Source organism: Pongo abelii, chromosome 7 (assembly GCF_028885655.2).
Source record: "Pongo abelii isolate AG06213 chromosome 7, NHGRI_mPonAbe1-v2.0_pri, whole genome shotgun sequence".
Lineage (NCBI taxonomy): Eukaryota > Metazoa > Chordata > Mammalia > Primates > Hominidae > Pongo > Pongo abelii.
The window spans coordinates 30,989,300-31,003,801 of NC_071992.2; the positions used below are offsets into that span (position 1 = coordinate 30,989,300).

At 41.8% G+C, this 14,502-nt stretch overlaps 1 protein-coding gene across 4 annotated transcripts in view; it reads right to left on the reverse strand.

Moving 5' to 3' along the window:
* The window catches only part of KIF13B (kinesin family member 13B), a 199,193-nt gene that overhangs the window by 77,440 nt on the left and 107,251 nt on the right, over window positions 1-14,502 (reverse strand). For all 4 annotated transcript variants that reach the window (XM_054560930.2, XM_054560929.2, NM_001132835.2 and 1 more), the window contains 5 exon segments: window positions 9,238-9,324; window positions 7,503-7,693; window positions 6,318-6,528; window positions 5,304-5,466; window positions 1,077-1,223 (listed from right to left, as the gene is read on the reverse strand). In XM_054560930.2, the coding sequence (XP_054416905.2) occupies window positions 1,077-1,223; window positions 5,304-5,466; window positions 6,318-6,528; window positions 7,503-7,693; window positions 9,238-9,324 (799 nt within the window).

Below are 14,502 nucleotides of genomic sequence, written 5' to 3' on the forward strand. Positions count from 1 at the left end.
GAGCCCTCACACCTATAATCCCAGCACTTTGGGAGGCCAAGGCAGGTGGATCACCTGAGGTCAAGAGTTTGAGATCAGCCTGCCCAACATGGTGAAATCCCATCTCTACTAAAAATACAAAAATTAGCCAGGTGCGGTGGTGGGCGCCTGTAATCCCAGCTACTCGGGAGGGTGAGGCAGGAAAATCACTTGAACCCAGGAGGCAGAGGATGCAGTGAGCCAAGATCGTGCCACTGCACTCCAGCCTGGGTGACAGAGAGACTCTGTCTGAAAAAAAAAAAAAGAAAGGTGAGGCCTTATGGGAGTGGCTCTTTCGTATTTATTATTGTTGTTTTATTTCTAAGTTGAAATAGGAGAGGGTACCAAAGAGACAAACATGTTTTAAGCAAAAACGTCATCTAACTATAAGAAACATTTTTATTGATGACAATCTGGAAAAATCATTTTTACAAAACAAAAGGCAAAGGAAGTAAACAACTCTATGCGGAAACAGGTCTAACAGTAATGAAAATATGTTCAGACATACGTAATATGCATTTCTATTTTAAATACATATGAGTACACAGCTGATCTAAGTAAGAAAACCTGCAAGTTGAGGACAGTACCAATGTATAGATTTATGGCATCTATGTTATGATCAAAACTTCTTCAAAAATGCTCCTCGTAGTGTAAATATTAAGATACCACTGATGTTCAACTTACAAAACATACATTGTAGGTTTATTATCTGCAAGGTTAAACGGGTTGAGCAATGGGAGGAGAGACAAATAATGAGGCCTGGCCTCTGTCCTAAAGAGGTTCCCAGAAAGCCCAGGAGACAGACACCCGCACACCAACAGAAGTCAGAATGGAAAGTGGAGAATTCTGCTAGAAATCTAAAAGACAGAAATGAGAAAAAAGAAGATACCAGAAAGAGAGATTATTAAAATTGTTAATTTGCTAAACAATTTAGGGGATTAAAATAAACCTTACTCCAGAAACAGGATTACAATTTTGGAAAAAGAACAATTTTCCCCTGAAATGGATAGGCTCATTCCAGCTTGGCTCCTTTCATAATTACCAATTAAATAACTTACTGGGTTATCTTCTTCACACTCTTTCCACTCCTGATAAAGGTCTCTCATATCCAACAGCCTGTTGTCCAGTTTTTCCAAAGACCAAATCTGCTTTCCTTTTCCTTTTCTTCTCACCTGGATTGCAGGCTCACTCAGAAGAGAGCCTCGCTGCAAAAAGAGTAAGAATGACTGTGAGAAACACACAGGCAGCGGGGAAGTCAAAGCTGAAAATTCCACCCCCATCAGTCAAATGTCATTACATCAAAACTCAAATGGCAATCATCCTTTAATCTGTTGATTACAAAGCTTCCCAAAAGTCTTACTAGCTATAACATAATACCTTCATACCCAAGTGCAACCAAAATCTATTTATAAACTTCACTTTAAGTATAAACTTACATTAAAAATTTTTTGTGGGGAGTTGCTGGGCATGGTGGTTCATACCTGTAATCCCAGCACTTTGGGAGGCCAAGGCAGGTGGATAACTTGAGGTCAGGAGTTCAAGACCAGCCTGGCCAACATGGTGAAACCCCTCTCTACTAAAAATACAAAAATTAGCCGGGTGTGGTGGCACGTGCCTGTAATGCCAGCTACTTGGGAGGCTGAAGCACAAGAATTGCTTGAACCCAGGAGGCAGAGGTTGCAGTGAGCTGAAGTCTTGCCACTGCACTCCAGCCTAGGTGACAGTATGAGACTCTCAAAAATAAATAAATATATGTGTGTGTGCGTGTGTGTGTGTAAAGAGACAGCATCTCACTCTGTCACCCAGGCTAGAGTGCAGTGGCACGTCATAGCTCACTGCAGCCTCAAACTCCTGGGCTCCAGTGATACTCCTGCCTCAGCCTCCCAAGTAGTTAGGACCACGGGTGCACGCCAATACACCCAGCCAATTTTGTTTGTTTTGCACAGAGACAGGGTCTTGCTATATGGCCAAGGCTGGTCTGGAACTCCTGGCCTCAAGTGATCTTCCTGCCTCGGCCTCCCAAAGCACAGGGATTATAGGCATGAGCCACCACATTTAAATTTTGACCGTAGTTGGAAATGATTTTAAGTTTAAAACCCAAAAGACCACATTTAACAGCAAGTTGAAATAAAACTGTTTTATTCAGGTCACCATATGACCACAACATATCAATGGGGAGAGAGGGAAAGTTTGCTGCGGTGTATGGGGAAGAAACGTCCCTTTACCTCTCAGAGGGTGAATTCTGTTTTATTGTAATGGATGGCATCTTCATGGGGTATAAAACATGAAACACTTGAAAGAGTAAACTGAAAAGTCCCCGATTCACCCATGTGGAAGCAATTAATGATACGTTTCCAAATATGCATTGTTTGGGTTTCTTATTAAGATCATACAGAACTAGACAGAGGCGGTGCTCACACCACATTACTGTGCCAAATGCCACTGAGTTGTTCACTTTAAAATAGTAATGTGTGGCCAGGTGCGGTGGCTCACGCCTGTAATCCCAGCACTTTGGGAGGCCAAGGCGGGCAGATCACAAGGTCAAGAGTTTGAGACCAGCCTGGCTAATATGGTGAAACCCCGTCTCCATAAAAATACAAAAATTAGCCAGGCATGGTGGTGGGCGCCTGTAGTCCCAGATATTCGGGAGGCTGAGGCAGGAGAATCGCTTGAACCCAAGAGGAGGAGGTTGCAGTGAGCCAAGATCGTGCCATCGCACTCCAGCCTGGGTGACAAAGCAAGACTCCATCTCAAAAATAATAATATTAATAAAATAAAATAGTAATGTTCTGTTATGCAAATATCACACCCCCCCAAAAAAAATGCTCTGAAATTTTTCCAGCTTATAAGAGCAATGTGGATTTTTTTCACAGTAGAAGAACTTGAGCAATGTGTTTTTAATGTAGAAAAAAATTTTAGAACTTTTAAAAACCACAAAGTTTAAAAAAAAAAAAAGCCCCTATACATTTCCCTGAGGGAGACATATCTACTGGTTATCTAATCAATTTAGGTTTACTGGCTCAATTTTTCAAATGTTCTACTTAAAACTGAAGGGAACTTTGAAATACACTCATGTTTCATTAACATCTTGCCTACAATCATTTTCTAAGAAAAAAAATTTAAATAATAAAACAAACATTTGAGAATTCTTACGGTCAAAATGTGTGTTTTTTTTTAATTGAGACAGAGTCTCTTTCTGTCACCCAGGCTGGGGTGCAGTGGCCCAATCTCGGCTCACTGCAACCTCCGCCTGGGTTCAAGGGATTCTCCTGCCTCAGCCTCCCAAGCAGCTGGGATTACAGGCGGCTGCCACCATGCCTGGCTGATTTTTGTATTTTTAGTAGAGATGGGGTTTCGCCATATTGGCCAGGCTGGTCTTGAACTCCTGACCTCAGGTGATCCACCCACCTTGTCCTCCCAAAGTGCTGGGATTACAGGCATGAGCCACCACACCCAGCCATCTTACAGTCTAAATTAAAGGCCCTCCTACCTTATATTCAGCCAGCCAGTGAATAAATACAAAAATCCCATTTGTAACCTGTGTGGGTAGTGGCTTTCCTGGGGGACAATGCTGGACCTGGGACTAAATAGCAACAGGCAATACGGTGCAGCTACCATAACTTAGCCCTCTTGCAAAATTGGAAATAAGAAAAAAATTCACCAGAGAAGAGGGTTCACAGAATGGACAGGACATTAAACAAGTTTTCAAATATCAAAAAATAGTCTGTTGCATGAAAGACTACAGACTCAGCCTAGCTAAGGAGAGATGCCAGGTGCAGGTGACATGAGTTCTTCTGGGTGTTGACATGGCTGCACGAATGCAGAGCCACTCCTTTCAACAAAGCGCCCAAAAGAGGTTACGGAGAAAAGGGCTGCAGTCGTGCTTAATGGGGAAAAATCTTTGAGGTTTCTGCTTTTTTCAACTCGTACACTATAAAATCAAAGAGGATCTTGTACTTCTCAGCCTTCAAGAAGAAACTAGCCCTGAACTTTCTCCTCGTGACTGGCCTTCCTCTTCGGTTTTTGGTGAGTCCTACTATACCCAGACTTTGCCCTACAAATACTAGTGTTCTAATTAAGTAAAATTTTTCAAAATACACACAGAGTATACAAAGACAATGATCTGTAATGATCATATCATATTTACAATACCTTTCTCAAAATACTAAGAATCATATTTGCCAAATATCTAACCCTGTACAAAACGCTGACCTCAACGCTATGATGTCATAGGGAAAGAAAGATGTAATCCTTGCTATCAAATTAGAATATCTGCCTGTAATCCCAGCACTTCGGGAGGCCAAGGCAGGTGGATCATTTGAGGTCAGCGGTTTGAGACCAGCCTGGCCAACACAGCAAAACCCCATCTCTACTAAAAATACAAAAATTAGTCCCGCATGGTGGCACACACCTGTAATCCCAGATACTCAGGAGGCTGAGGCAGGAAAATCACTTGACCCCAGGAGGCAGAGCTTGCAGTCACCCAGGATCACACCACTGCATTCCAGCCTGGCTGACAGAGCAAGACTCCCTCTCAAAGAAAAAAAAAAAAAAAAAGAGAAGAATATCCAAGATGGATCGATTAAAGCTTTGCTGTGTTGACTACTGTAGGATAAACAGAACACATGGACCCACAAAAAATTCATCTGAATAGAAAATTCTACCTAATCCATCAAAAATTATGTATGAATGTGATCAAGAGCTAGAAAAGAACCTCAAAAAAAAAAAAAAAAAGAAGGAGGAAAAAAAACAACTGAATGGCAAAGAAGATTCTGATGGGACTTCCCCCCTACATTTTATTAAATTTATTATGCCAAAAAAAAGTATGATCCTGAATATATACATGACACCATGACACAACTAATGAACAGTTTTACAGAGCAAGCTATTCCAACTAGAAAATAACATAAGCAAAATGAACATCTAACTTGTGGGGAAGGGGTTGTAGAGTGGTAGCATAAGGAAGGAAAAAAAGACACTTGGGGAAGATTAATCAGAAAAGACTTCTAAGAAATAATTTAAACAGATTTGAAGGAAGAAAGTTGAGTGAAATGAAATGTCAGGGCCAGGTGAGATGGAGAATACATTCCCCTAACAGATAAAATATACATACACTCAAAGGCAGAGAATGGAAAGGAAGTCAATTCTTCCCAAAAGCAAGGAGGACAAAGGATCTGGACTTGGGGCAGGCATAGACAGGGATCTGAAGCTTAAATAACACCAGGAAACATCAGGCGATCTTATCCAATGAGATCTTTGTTTTTTTCAAGGAATGGCAACTTCACCTTCCTGTTGGCATCCAGGCTGGAGGCTGGAATCTGTAGGGTAACTTTGTATTCTGTTCTTTTATCCAGCTCCTCAGCAATGTAATTAGCTTCTCTCACCAATAGATTGGCCTTAACAATTTGTTCCCTCAGCCTCATCAGGCTGTTATTCAACGTTGCTTCTCTAAAAAAAATAAAGAAGCGGTAGAGGTAGGGAAGAGATTAACACAAAGCAGCTAGTCAGAAAATCATACAGTGGTAGCACATCATTGCCAAAGTGTGAATTGAGCTTTTCCACGGTCGTCTGCACGCAGGGACTGTGTTGCTGACACTGACCCATGCACACGCTTGAACCTGAACTACACGATAAGCACTGGCACGCAGCCACACAGCAAGCCGGCTGTAGATAAGGGCAGTGCCTGTGTATGCAGATCACCAGGGGATCTTCATTAACTCAAGATTCTGTCTCAACAGGTCTGAGGTGGAGGCCTGAAATCCTACATTTCTATCAATCTCCAGGTGAAAGGGAAGCTGCCTGCATGCAGACCAAACTTTAAATAGTATGAAGTTAGTGAAGTACAGTCTGCAACCATGGGATAAGGCATTTCAATGCAATGCTAATTAGCCCATACAGAGATCAAATTTGCAATCTGCACCTCATCAGCACCATGCTTTACCTACCTGAGCTAATCAGTCCAGATAACCAACTTTCTGTTTTTCTAAAAATCATCTACCCAAGCTTCAGAACCTAAAGCATAAGACAATGATCAAGTGTACTTCTATATCCAAATATAAAAGCCATACCAACTGAAAATGGAGCAGCACCTAACATCAACAGTTTTAAATAATGCAATATAAATGGGCAATTCCCCTTTAAAAAAAAAAATGCAAAGTGGTTCTTGGCTGTAACACTTATCTTTGAACATAATTCTTTTGTAAGCACCATCTCAATGTTCCCATTTGACACTTTCCCTAGGTGCGTTAGGGGTGGCGAGCCTGAGCTATACATGTAACAGGCCCCTCTGTGCCACCTACCTCTCCTCAGCCCACTGTCTTAAGCGTTGCTGAGCGCTGGGCGAGTGGAAAGAAAACCTGTCCATGCTCCGGCAGTTCTGCTTCTCAGGAGACAGCCTTCTCCGGAGCTGCTCCAATTCGTGCTCATACATAAGCCTCTGGCGCTCCAGTGCGGATCGTTTTTCTTCTTCATGCTGTTGTTCTAGGCTGTTTAATATGGACTGCATCGGATCTAAACACATTTTTAAAAAAGATACATGATCAAGAGTTACAACATAATAAACTTCAAATGTTGTTCTATATGGTAATGTTGTCTGTCATCGTAACTATACCACCTAATACCTTAAAGACAATTTGGCATAAACTTAGCTTTCCTGACTTTCAATCACTCATGTTATTATCTATTCTCAGACATATCCTCAACCATCTTCCCTGCAGAAAAAGCAGGTCTATTATATGTTCTACATATAACCTAAGACATGGTGAATTCTCCAGAAATACAATCATAAGCCAATGACAGGGAAGTTTCTAAAGCAGAGAGATTTGACCGGGCGCAGCGGCTCACACCTGTAATCCCAGCATTTTGGGAGGCCAAGGCGGGCGGATCACCTGAGGTCAGGAGTTTGAGACCAGCCTGGCCAACATGGCGAAACCTTGTCTCTATTGAAAATACAAAAGTGAGCCAGGCATGGTGGCATGCATGCCTGTCATCCCAGCTACTCAGGAGGCTGAGGCAGGAGAATCGAATCACTTGAACCTGGGAGGCAGAGGTTGCAGGGAGCCGAGATCGTGCCACTGCACTCTAGCCTGGGCGACAGAGCAAGACTCTCTCTGAAAAATTAAAATAAACAAGAGAGATTCTATCCATGAGAACAAAATGATCTGACTGCATATTGAGGCAGAACATTTTGATAAATATAAATTAAAGCCAAAGACACAAAATACAGAGAACAGCAACATAAAGATTTTCCTTTTTGTTAACATTTAAAAGGCCCCAATCATAAACATTTTTAAAACTCTACCATCTTTTTTTTTTTTTTTTTAAAGAGAGAAGGTCTTGCTATGTTGCCCAGGCTTAAGAGTGGTGGTTATTCACAGGCACAATCTCAGCTCACTGCAGCCTGGAACTCCTGGGCTCAAGCGATCTTCCCACCTCAGTCTCTACCAACTGGAACTGATTCTCAAGTGCACGCCCGACTTGCTCACCATTGCTGCCCAGGGCCTTCATGGTGACCTCCATCTGTGCGTATTCGTAATTAAAGTTAATTTCACTGGACACCTCGCTGGAGGAGTCTCCGTCTACATCCAGCTGCTCAGAACTGTTCTCGTTCTTCATGGAGGGATCCTGGTCCTCATCCTCTCGTTCTGCTTTCTTTTTCTTTTTAGGCAAATTGAGTCTTGGTGGGAAAAAGAGTATTATTTTCTGAAGTTAAGATAGGCACTTATTCATGTCATTCATTAAGTACTGGCATCTGTTAGAAGCCAAGTGGATACCATGTAAGTACAAGGCAATTACTGTACTCAGGAAGTTGATAATCGAGTCGTAGAAATAAGACACTCATGTGCCAGCAAAAACTTACAACAGAAAGTATGACACTAGGCCACACGCCTATGACAAGCTCAGAGTTAAAGGAAAGCTGAGGACGCTTTCAGAGCAAGGTGATAAAGGAAGGTGCGACAGGAGGAAATCATTTGAACTAAGTCTTCATGGATAAGGAGAAAGCAGGATAGAGGGAACAGCGTGGGAAAAGATGTGAAAATGAAAATGTTCATATTCCCTGGAGAAATGAGTAAAACAACGGTATATTCAAAATTTGTATAGCACACTAGAGCTAAAGCTGGAAAGATCAGCTTAATCCAAACGATGAGGGTTTTGAACACAAAGCAAAGCAGTTTACACGTCATTTAATTTAGGAAGGAAAAAATGCTCCATGCTCTTTGTGCCCATCTACCCTTTTCTCAGTAACCAAAATATCACTGGCCCATGGCAAAGGATCTCTGTTAGTTACAGAAAAGTCAGTATGACATCTGGAGCACACTGACCAGTGACAATAACAAGAGACCAGGATGTTAACTTTTTACAATATTCAGCCTGCCTGCCTTGTCAACGCTACATCAATTTTGTTTGGGAAACCTCATGTACAGCCCCAGGTGAGACACACTCTTTCTCAGCCCCCTTTGCAGCTAAGAGGCAAATTCTAGCAAAGGAGACAGAAGGAGAAGATTGCTGGCGACTCTGGGAAGACTTTTCTGTTTTTATGGATGAACAGGACAGTCAGGGCTAGCGCAGCTACGGTTCTCCTTTTTCTTCCTGTACCTGAATGCTGCTTTGACGGCAGTGCAGCATGGCCAACTTCAGGCCATAGAGAGATGCCAAGACAGTGACCAGACTTTGGCCATGACTTGTTTTGAGAGGCTTAGCCAACACTAACAACCATGTTCCTTTAGATTTCTGGTTCTGTCAGGGAAATAAATGATCTGTCTAACCCATTACAGTAAAATTTGCCATGACTTAGAGCTGAAAAGAATTCCTAAAAGAAATACCAACCTTATTCTATAGATAAGGAAACTAAAACCACGACTACGTTTCCATAAAAAAAAAATAAAAAGATAAACACGTCAGAAAAACATTAATAAATTCTTACACCACATGGCAAAAGAATCATCTTCCAGTGGGAAATAAAAGGGAAAAACTATGTAGGTAAACTCAGTATTTTTCCAGAGTATATTGTTTATATGTCCCTAGGGTTTAGACCATACACAGTGAATGAACACACACACACACACACACACACACACACATAATATACATGCAGCAAATATATACACACACACACAGTAACATAATTGTTGTAGAGATAGGTTTACTTTTTAATATGTATTTTCTATTTCAGAGCACAATCTTCAACAATCTCCTTAAGGGACATGAACAACATCATACCTGAAGAAATGGTTGTTTCCCCATAATATCCTGTCCCCATGGTGTAGCTGTATTGGACTGGAGACAGATGACCCATTTACAAATGTTCTGTAAGGAGAAGAGATCAAACGTGAATGATGAGTACAGTATCATGTCTTCTGCTTTAATTTCCCAATAACATAGAGATATAGTTACTAGGGAAAACAATAATTTCCCCAAATACAACCTGTTCTTGGTGAATTTTAATATCTGCATTTACTCCTTTGCTGATTCACCTAAAATGTTTATGGTACAAAGCACAGGCACATCTCATTTTACTGTGCTTTGCTTCATTGTGCTTTGCAGATATCACATTTTTCACAAACTGAAGGTTTGTAGCTATCCTATGTTAAGCAAGGCTACGGGAGATACTTTCCAAACAGCACGTGCTCACTTCACATCTGTCATGGAGGTCTGTGATCAGGGACCTTTGACCTCACCTCTCTAATTGTTTTTGGAACATCGTGAACTGCACCCATGTAAAATGGTAAATTTAATAAATGTAGTATGGGTTTTTACTCTCTCTCTCTCCTCGGGTCTGTTTAATTTCCCGAGACACAACCATATTGACATTAGGCTTATTAATAACTACAATAACCTCTAACTGTTTAAGTGAAAGAGTCACACATCTCTCAAAAGGTGGAAATAATTAAGCTCAGTGAGGAATCACATCGAAAACCAAGACAGGATGAAAAGCCAGGCCTCCTGTACCAACAGTTGGCCAAGCTGTGAGTGCACATGAAAAGCTCTTGAAGGAAATTAAAAGTGCTTCTCCAGTGACTACATGAATTTAGATAAGGCCGAACAGTCTTCCTGCTGATATGGAGAAAGTTCAGTGGTCTGGATAGAAGATCAACCCAGCCACAATATTCCCTCAACCAAACCCTAATCCAGAGCGAGGTCCTAACTCTCTTTAATTCTATGAACTGAGAGAAGTGAGGAAGCAACAGAAGAAAAGTTGGAAGCTAGCAGAGGTCGGTTCATGAGGTTTAAGGAAAGCCACCTCTGTAACATAAAAGTGCAAGGTGAAGCAGCAGCAAGTGCTGATGGAGAAGCTGCAGCAAGATCACTGATGAGATTTTCGATGTAGATGAAACAGACTTCTATTGGAAGAAGATGTCATCTAAAACTTTCTTAGCTAGAGAAGAGAAGTCAATGCCTGCCTTCAAAGCTTCAATGGCAGGCTGATTCTCTTAGGGGCTAATGTAGCTGGTGACTTTAAGTTGACGCCAATGCTTATTGACCATTCTGAAAATCCTAGGGCCCTTAAGAATTATGCTAAATCAGCTCTGTAAATGGAACAAAGCCTGGATGATAGTACGTCTGTTTACATCACAGTTTGCTGAATATTTTAAGCCCACTGTTGAGACCTAATGCTCAGAAGATTCCTTTCAAAATATTACTGCTCATTGATAATGCACCTGATCGCCCAAGAGCTCTGATGGAGATGTACAAGGATATGAATGTTGTTTTCATGCCTGATAACACAACATCCACTCTGCAGCCCATGGATCAAGAATTTTCACTTTCAAGTCTTATTATTTAAAAAATACATTTTATAAGGCTATAGCTGCTATAGACAGTGATTCCTCAAATGGATCTTGGCAAAGTAAGTTAAAAACCTTCTGGAAAGGATTCGCCATTCTAAGATGCCATTAAGAACATTTGTTATTCAGAGGAGGAAGTAAAAATATCAACATTAACAGGAATTTGGAAGGAGTCCAACACTCATGGATGCCTTCGGGGGTTCAAGACTTTAGGGGAGGAAGTAAATGCAGGTGTGGTGGAAATAGCAAGACAGCTAGAATAAGAAGTGGAGCCTGAAGACGTGGCTGAACTGCTGTGACCTCAAGATAAAACATTAGTGGGTAAGTTGATTCTTATGAATAAGCAAAGAAAGTGGTTTCTTGAGATGGAATCTACTCCTGGTGAAGATGCTGCGAACATTGCTGAAATGACAACAGAGGGTTTAGAATATTCCAGAAACTTAGTTGATAAAGCAATGTCAGGGTTGAAGAAGACTGATTCCAATTTTGAAAAGAAGTTCTACCGTGGGTAAAATGCTACCAAACAGCAACGCATGCTACAGAGAAATCGCTCTTGAAAGACAAAGTCAATCAATGTGGCAAACTTCACTGCTGTATTTTAAGAAATTGCCACAGCCATCCCAACCTTCAGCAGAACTACCACCTTGATCAGTGAGCAGCCACCAACATGGAGGCAAGACCTTCCTGCAGCAAAAAGGCTACCCCCTGCTGAAGGCTCCAGCAGTGATTTTTTAGCAACAAAGTTTTTAATTAAAAAAAATTTTTTTGAGACACAGTCTCACTCTCTGTTGCCCAGGCTGGGGTGTAGTGGTGCAATCTCGGTTCACTGAAACCTCTGCCTCCCAGGTTCAGGCGATTCTCCTGCCTCAACCTCTCGAGTAGCTGGGATTACTGGCTAGTAGAGACAGGGTCTTGCCATGTTGGCCAGGCTAGTCATGAACTCCTGACCTCAAGTGATCTGCCCACCTCAGCCTCTCAAAGTGCTGGGATTAGAGATGTGAGCCACCGCACCTAGCCGCAAAGTATTTTTAAATTAAGGAAAGTATATTAAGATACAATGCTATTGCACAATTAGTAGACTATAGTATAAACCTAACTTATATATGCACTGGGAAATCAAAAATTTGTATGACTTGCTTTACTATGATATTTGCTTCATTGTGGAAGTCTGAACCTGCAAAGTCTCCAACGTATGCCTGTATAATAGATTATTATCCCCCATTTTTCAAAGTTCCAAGTGCTATGCAGTTACTTAAGATGCTTATGGTATGAAGTATTAGAGATCAATTCATAACCTCCATTTTTAAAAGTTCTAAATTTGTTCCATAGTATATTAAGGAGTAAACAGGGAACCATTACAGCCAATAATGAAAAGATGGTAGCAATATACAACAAAAACAAATATGTTCAATCTACGTGAATGAAAATAACCAAACAACCAGACTCTAGAAACATCTCCTGATATCAGTAATGAGAAATGAGACCTATATTAAAGTCTTCTGTAACTTCCCATAGCAAGGAAAATGATCACATCCTATCAATATAAGGAAAATTTACCAGTTCCACTGTGCTGCTTATCGTGAAGATGGCATTCAACAGAAGTGGTGGGTAGAATACCACTAAGAGAAGAATTTGGAAGGGCGGGAAATAATTAGAGTATGCATAGCATGGTAACACTGATAATCCTGGGACACCAGTGTCGTCATGCCCTTCTCCTGCTGAAGGACTTGTTTATTAAGATACAGGATATCAAGTACAATTTTTTTAACTTTACATTAAAGGCTCTTCCTCCCACAAGGAAGGCCTCTTAACTCCTGCCAAAAAAAAAAAAAAAAAAGAAAAGGCTTATTTTCTGTACACTACACATGATCAACTCTTCCTCCAAATCCGGCTCCTATCAGTCCTACAACCTGGAGAAAGGTTCCCATTCCTCTCATCCTCCTACTCTTACTTTGTCATTCAAGCCCAGCTGGGTTTCTACTTCCTCTGTAAGAGATGCCAATCACCCCAACCTAGAGTATCTTAGTTTCTTTAAACTCTGTAAAGCTATGGAGCATTTACCTGGCGATACAGTATTCGTGATTTATGTGTATGCATACATGCAAAATTTTATTTCCTATCTAGATTTCATTCATGATGCAGGTTTTTACACACTAAGAGTAACTGGATCTTGGCCAGGCACAGTAGTTTATGCCTGTAATCCAGTAATTTGTGAGGTCAAGGAGGGAGGATCATTTGAGCCCAGAAGTTCAAGGCCAATCTGGGCAACATATCAAGACCCTGTAACTACAAAACTAAGTTTTTAAAAGATTAGGTGGGTGTGGTGACACACGCCTGTAGTCCCAGCTACTCAGGAGGACGAGGTGGGAGGATCATTTGAGCTGAGAACTTGGAGGCTGCAGTGAGCTATGACTGCATCACTGCACTCCAGCCTGGGTGACAGAATAAGGCCCTGTCAAGAAGAGGGAAAGAAAGGAGGGAAGGGATCGGGAGAAGGGAAGGGGAGAGGAGGAAGTGGGGCAGAGAAGAGGGTAGAGGGGAAGAGGGGAAGAGGGGAGGGGAGGCAGGGAGCCGGTGTGAGAAAGAAACTGTTCTAAGATTTTGGCTCTGGGTGGATGACTTCAGAGAGAATTTAACGACGTAGGGGCTCCACATATGCCGGGTACTGTCAGAAAGTGGGAGTAATCCTATGAATGGGTATTTCACAAAATCGTATCCATGGGTTCAGGCTAGAACAGAATAACGCTGTAATTGGTGAAGAAGTAGGAGTCACTCACATTGGTTCAGAGAAGGGTATTCTTTGGGTGGCACGGTGACCATGTTTTTGTCTGTGCTTAAACGAAACGATGACGACGTGGCCTGCTCTGTCTTATTGTATCCTGGTCTTAGAGAACCCTTGCCTGAGGCTGGGGTTCTGTGTGATTATTTATGGCCTCATTAGAGAACAGCACAACACAGCTGTGAGGGCCACACCAGCTTCTGCTCCTGTTTTCTCATTTGATCCTTCCCCACAGCTTGATAGTGTCTCAATACTTGAAGAGTTTATGGATAAAATCAGTGATATTAATGATTTTTTGACATCATAAAATGAAACAAATCAGCATTTGAAAGGTCAACATAATTCCGTTAACCACTGTCTGTAACAGTTATAGACTGTTATACTTCCAACTCCGTAACAGTGGATAACAGCTCTATAGCTGAAGGAAACAGTGACAAACGTGTCATTCATAAAATGTGCAGCCCCTTCATTCCTCGATGGTGTAGTAAGTTCCTGTGTACTAGTCTCATATTATGCGCCAGGAATGGAGAATCAAAAAAAGAAAGGCCCTTGTCCTCAAGCAGCTCACGGTCTAATGGGGTAATAAGGGTTCACAGCCCACAGGCAGACACTAAGAAGCACTTCCACAACAGGGGGATGGTCCCATACCTCCTAAGGGCACTGCATTCAGACCAAACAGGGACCTCCCCGCAGGAGATCATGGCAGCACTTAACCCTGCAGACCCAACAGGAGTTAGCAGGTCAAAGGACTGGCAGGTGCAGAGGAGAAGGAGATAAACTGGGGGGCTATAAAGGATTTTCTATCACAAACAGAGGAAAGCCTTCTAGGGCTGTGGCGAGTGAACCAGGAGGCAGCTCATGGTGCTGGCAGGGGCTCTGATCAAGACTTGATGAGGGCCTAAATATGTAAGGCCATGGCAG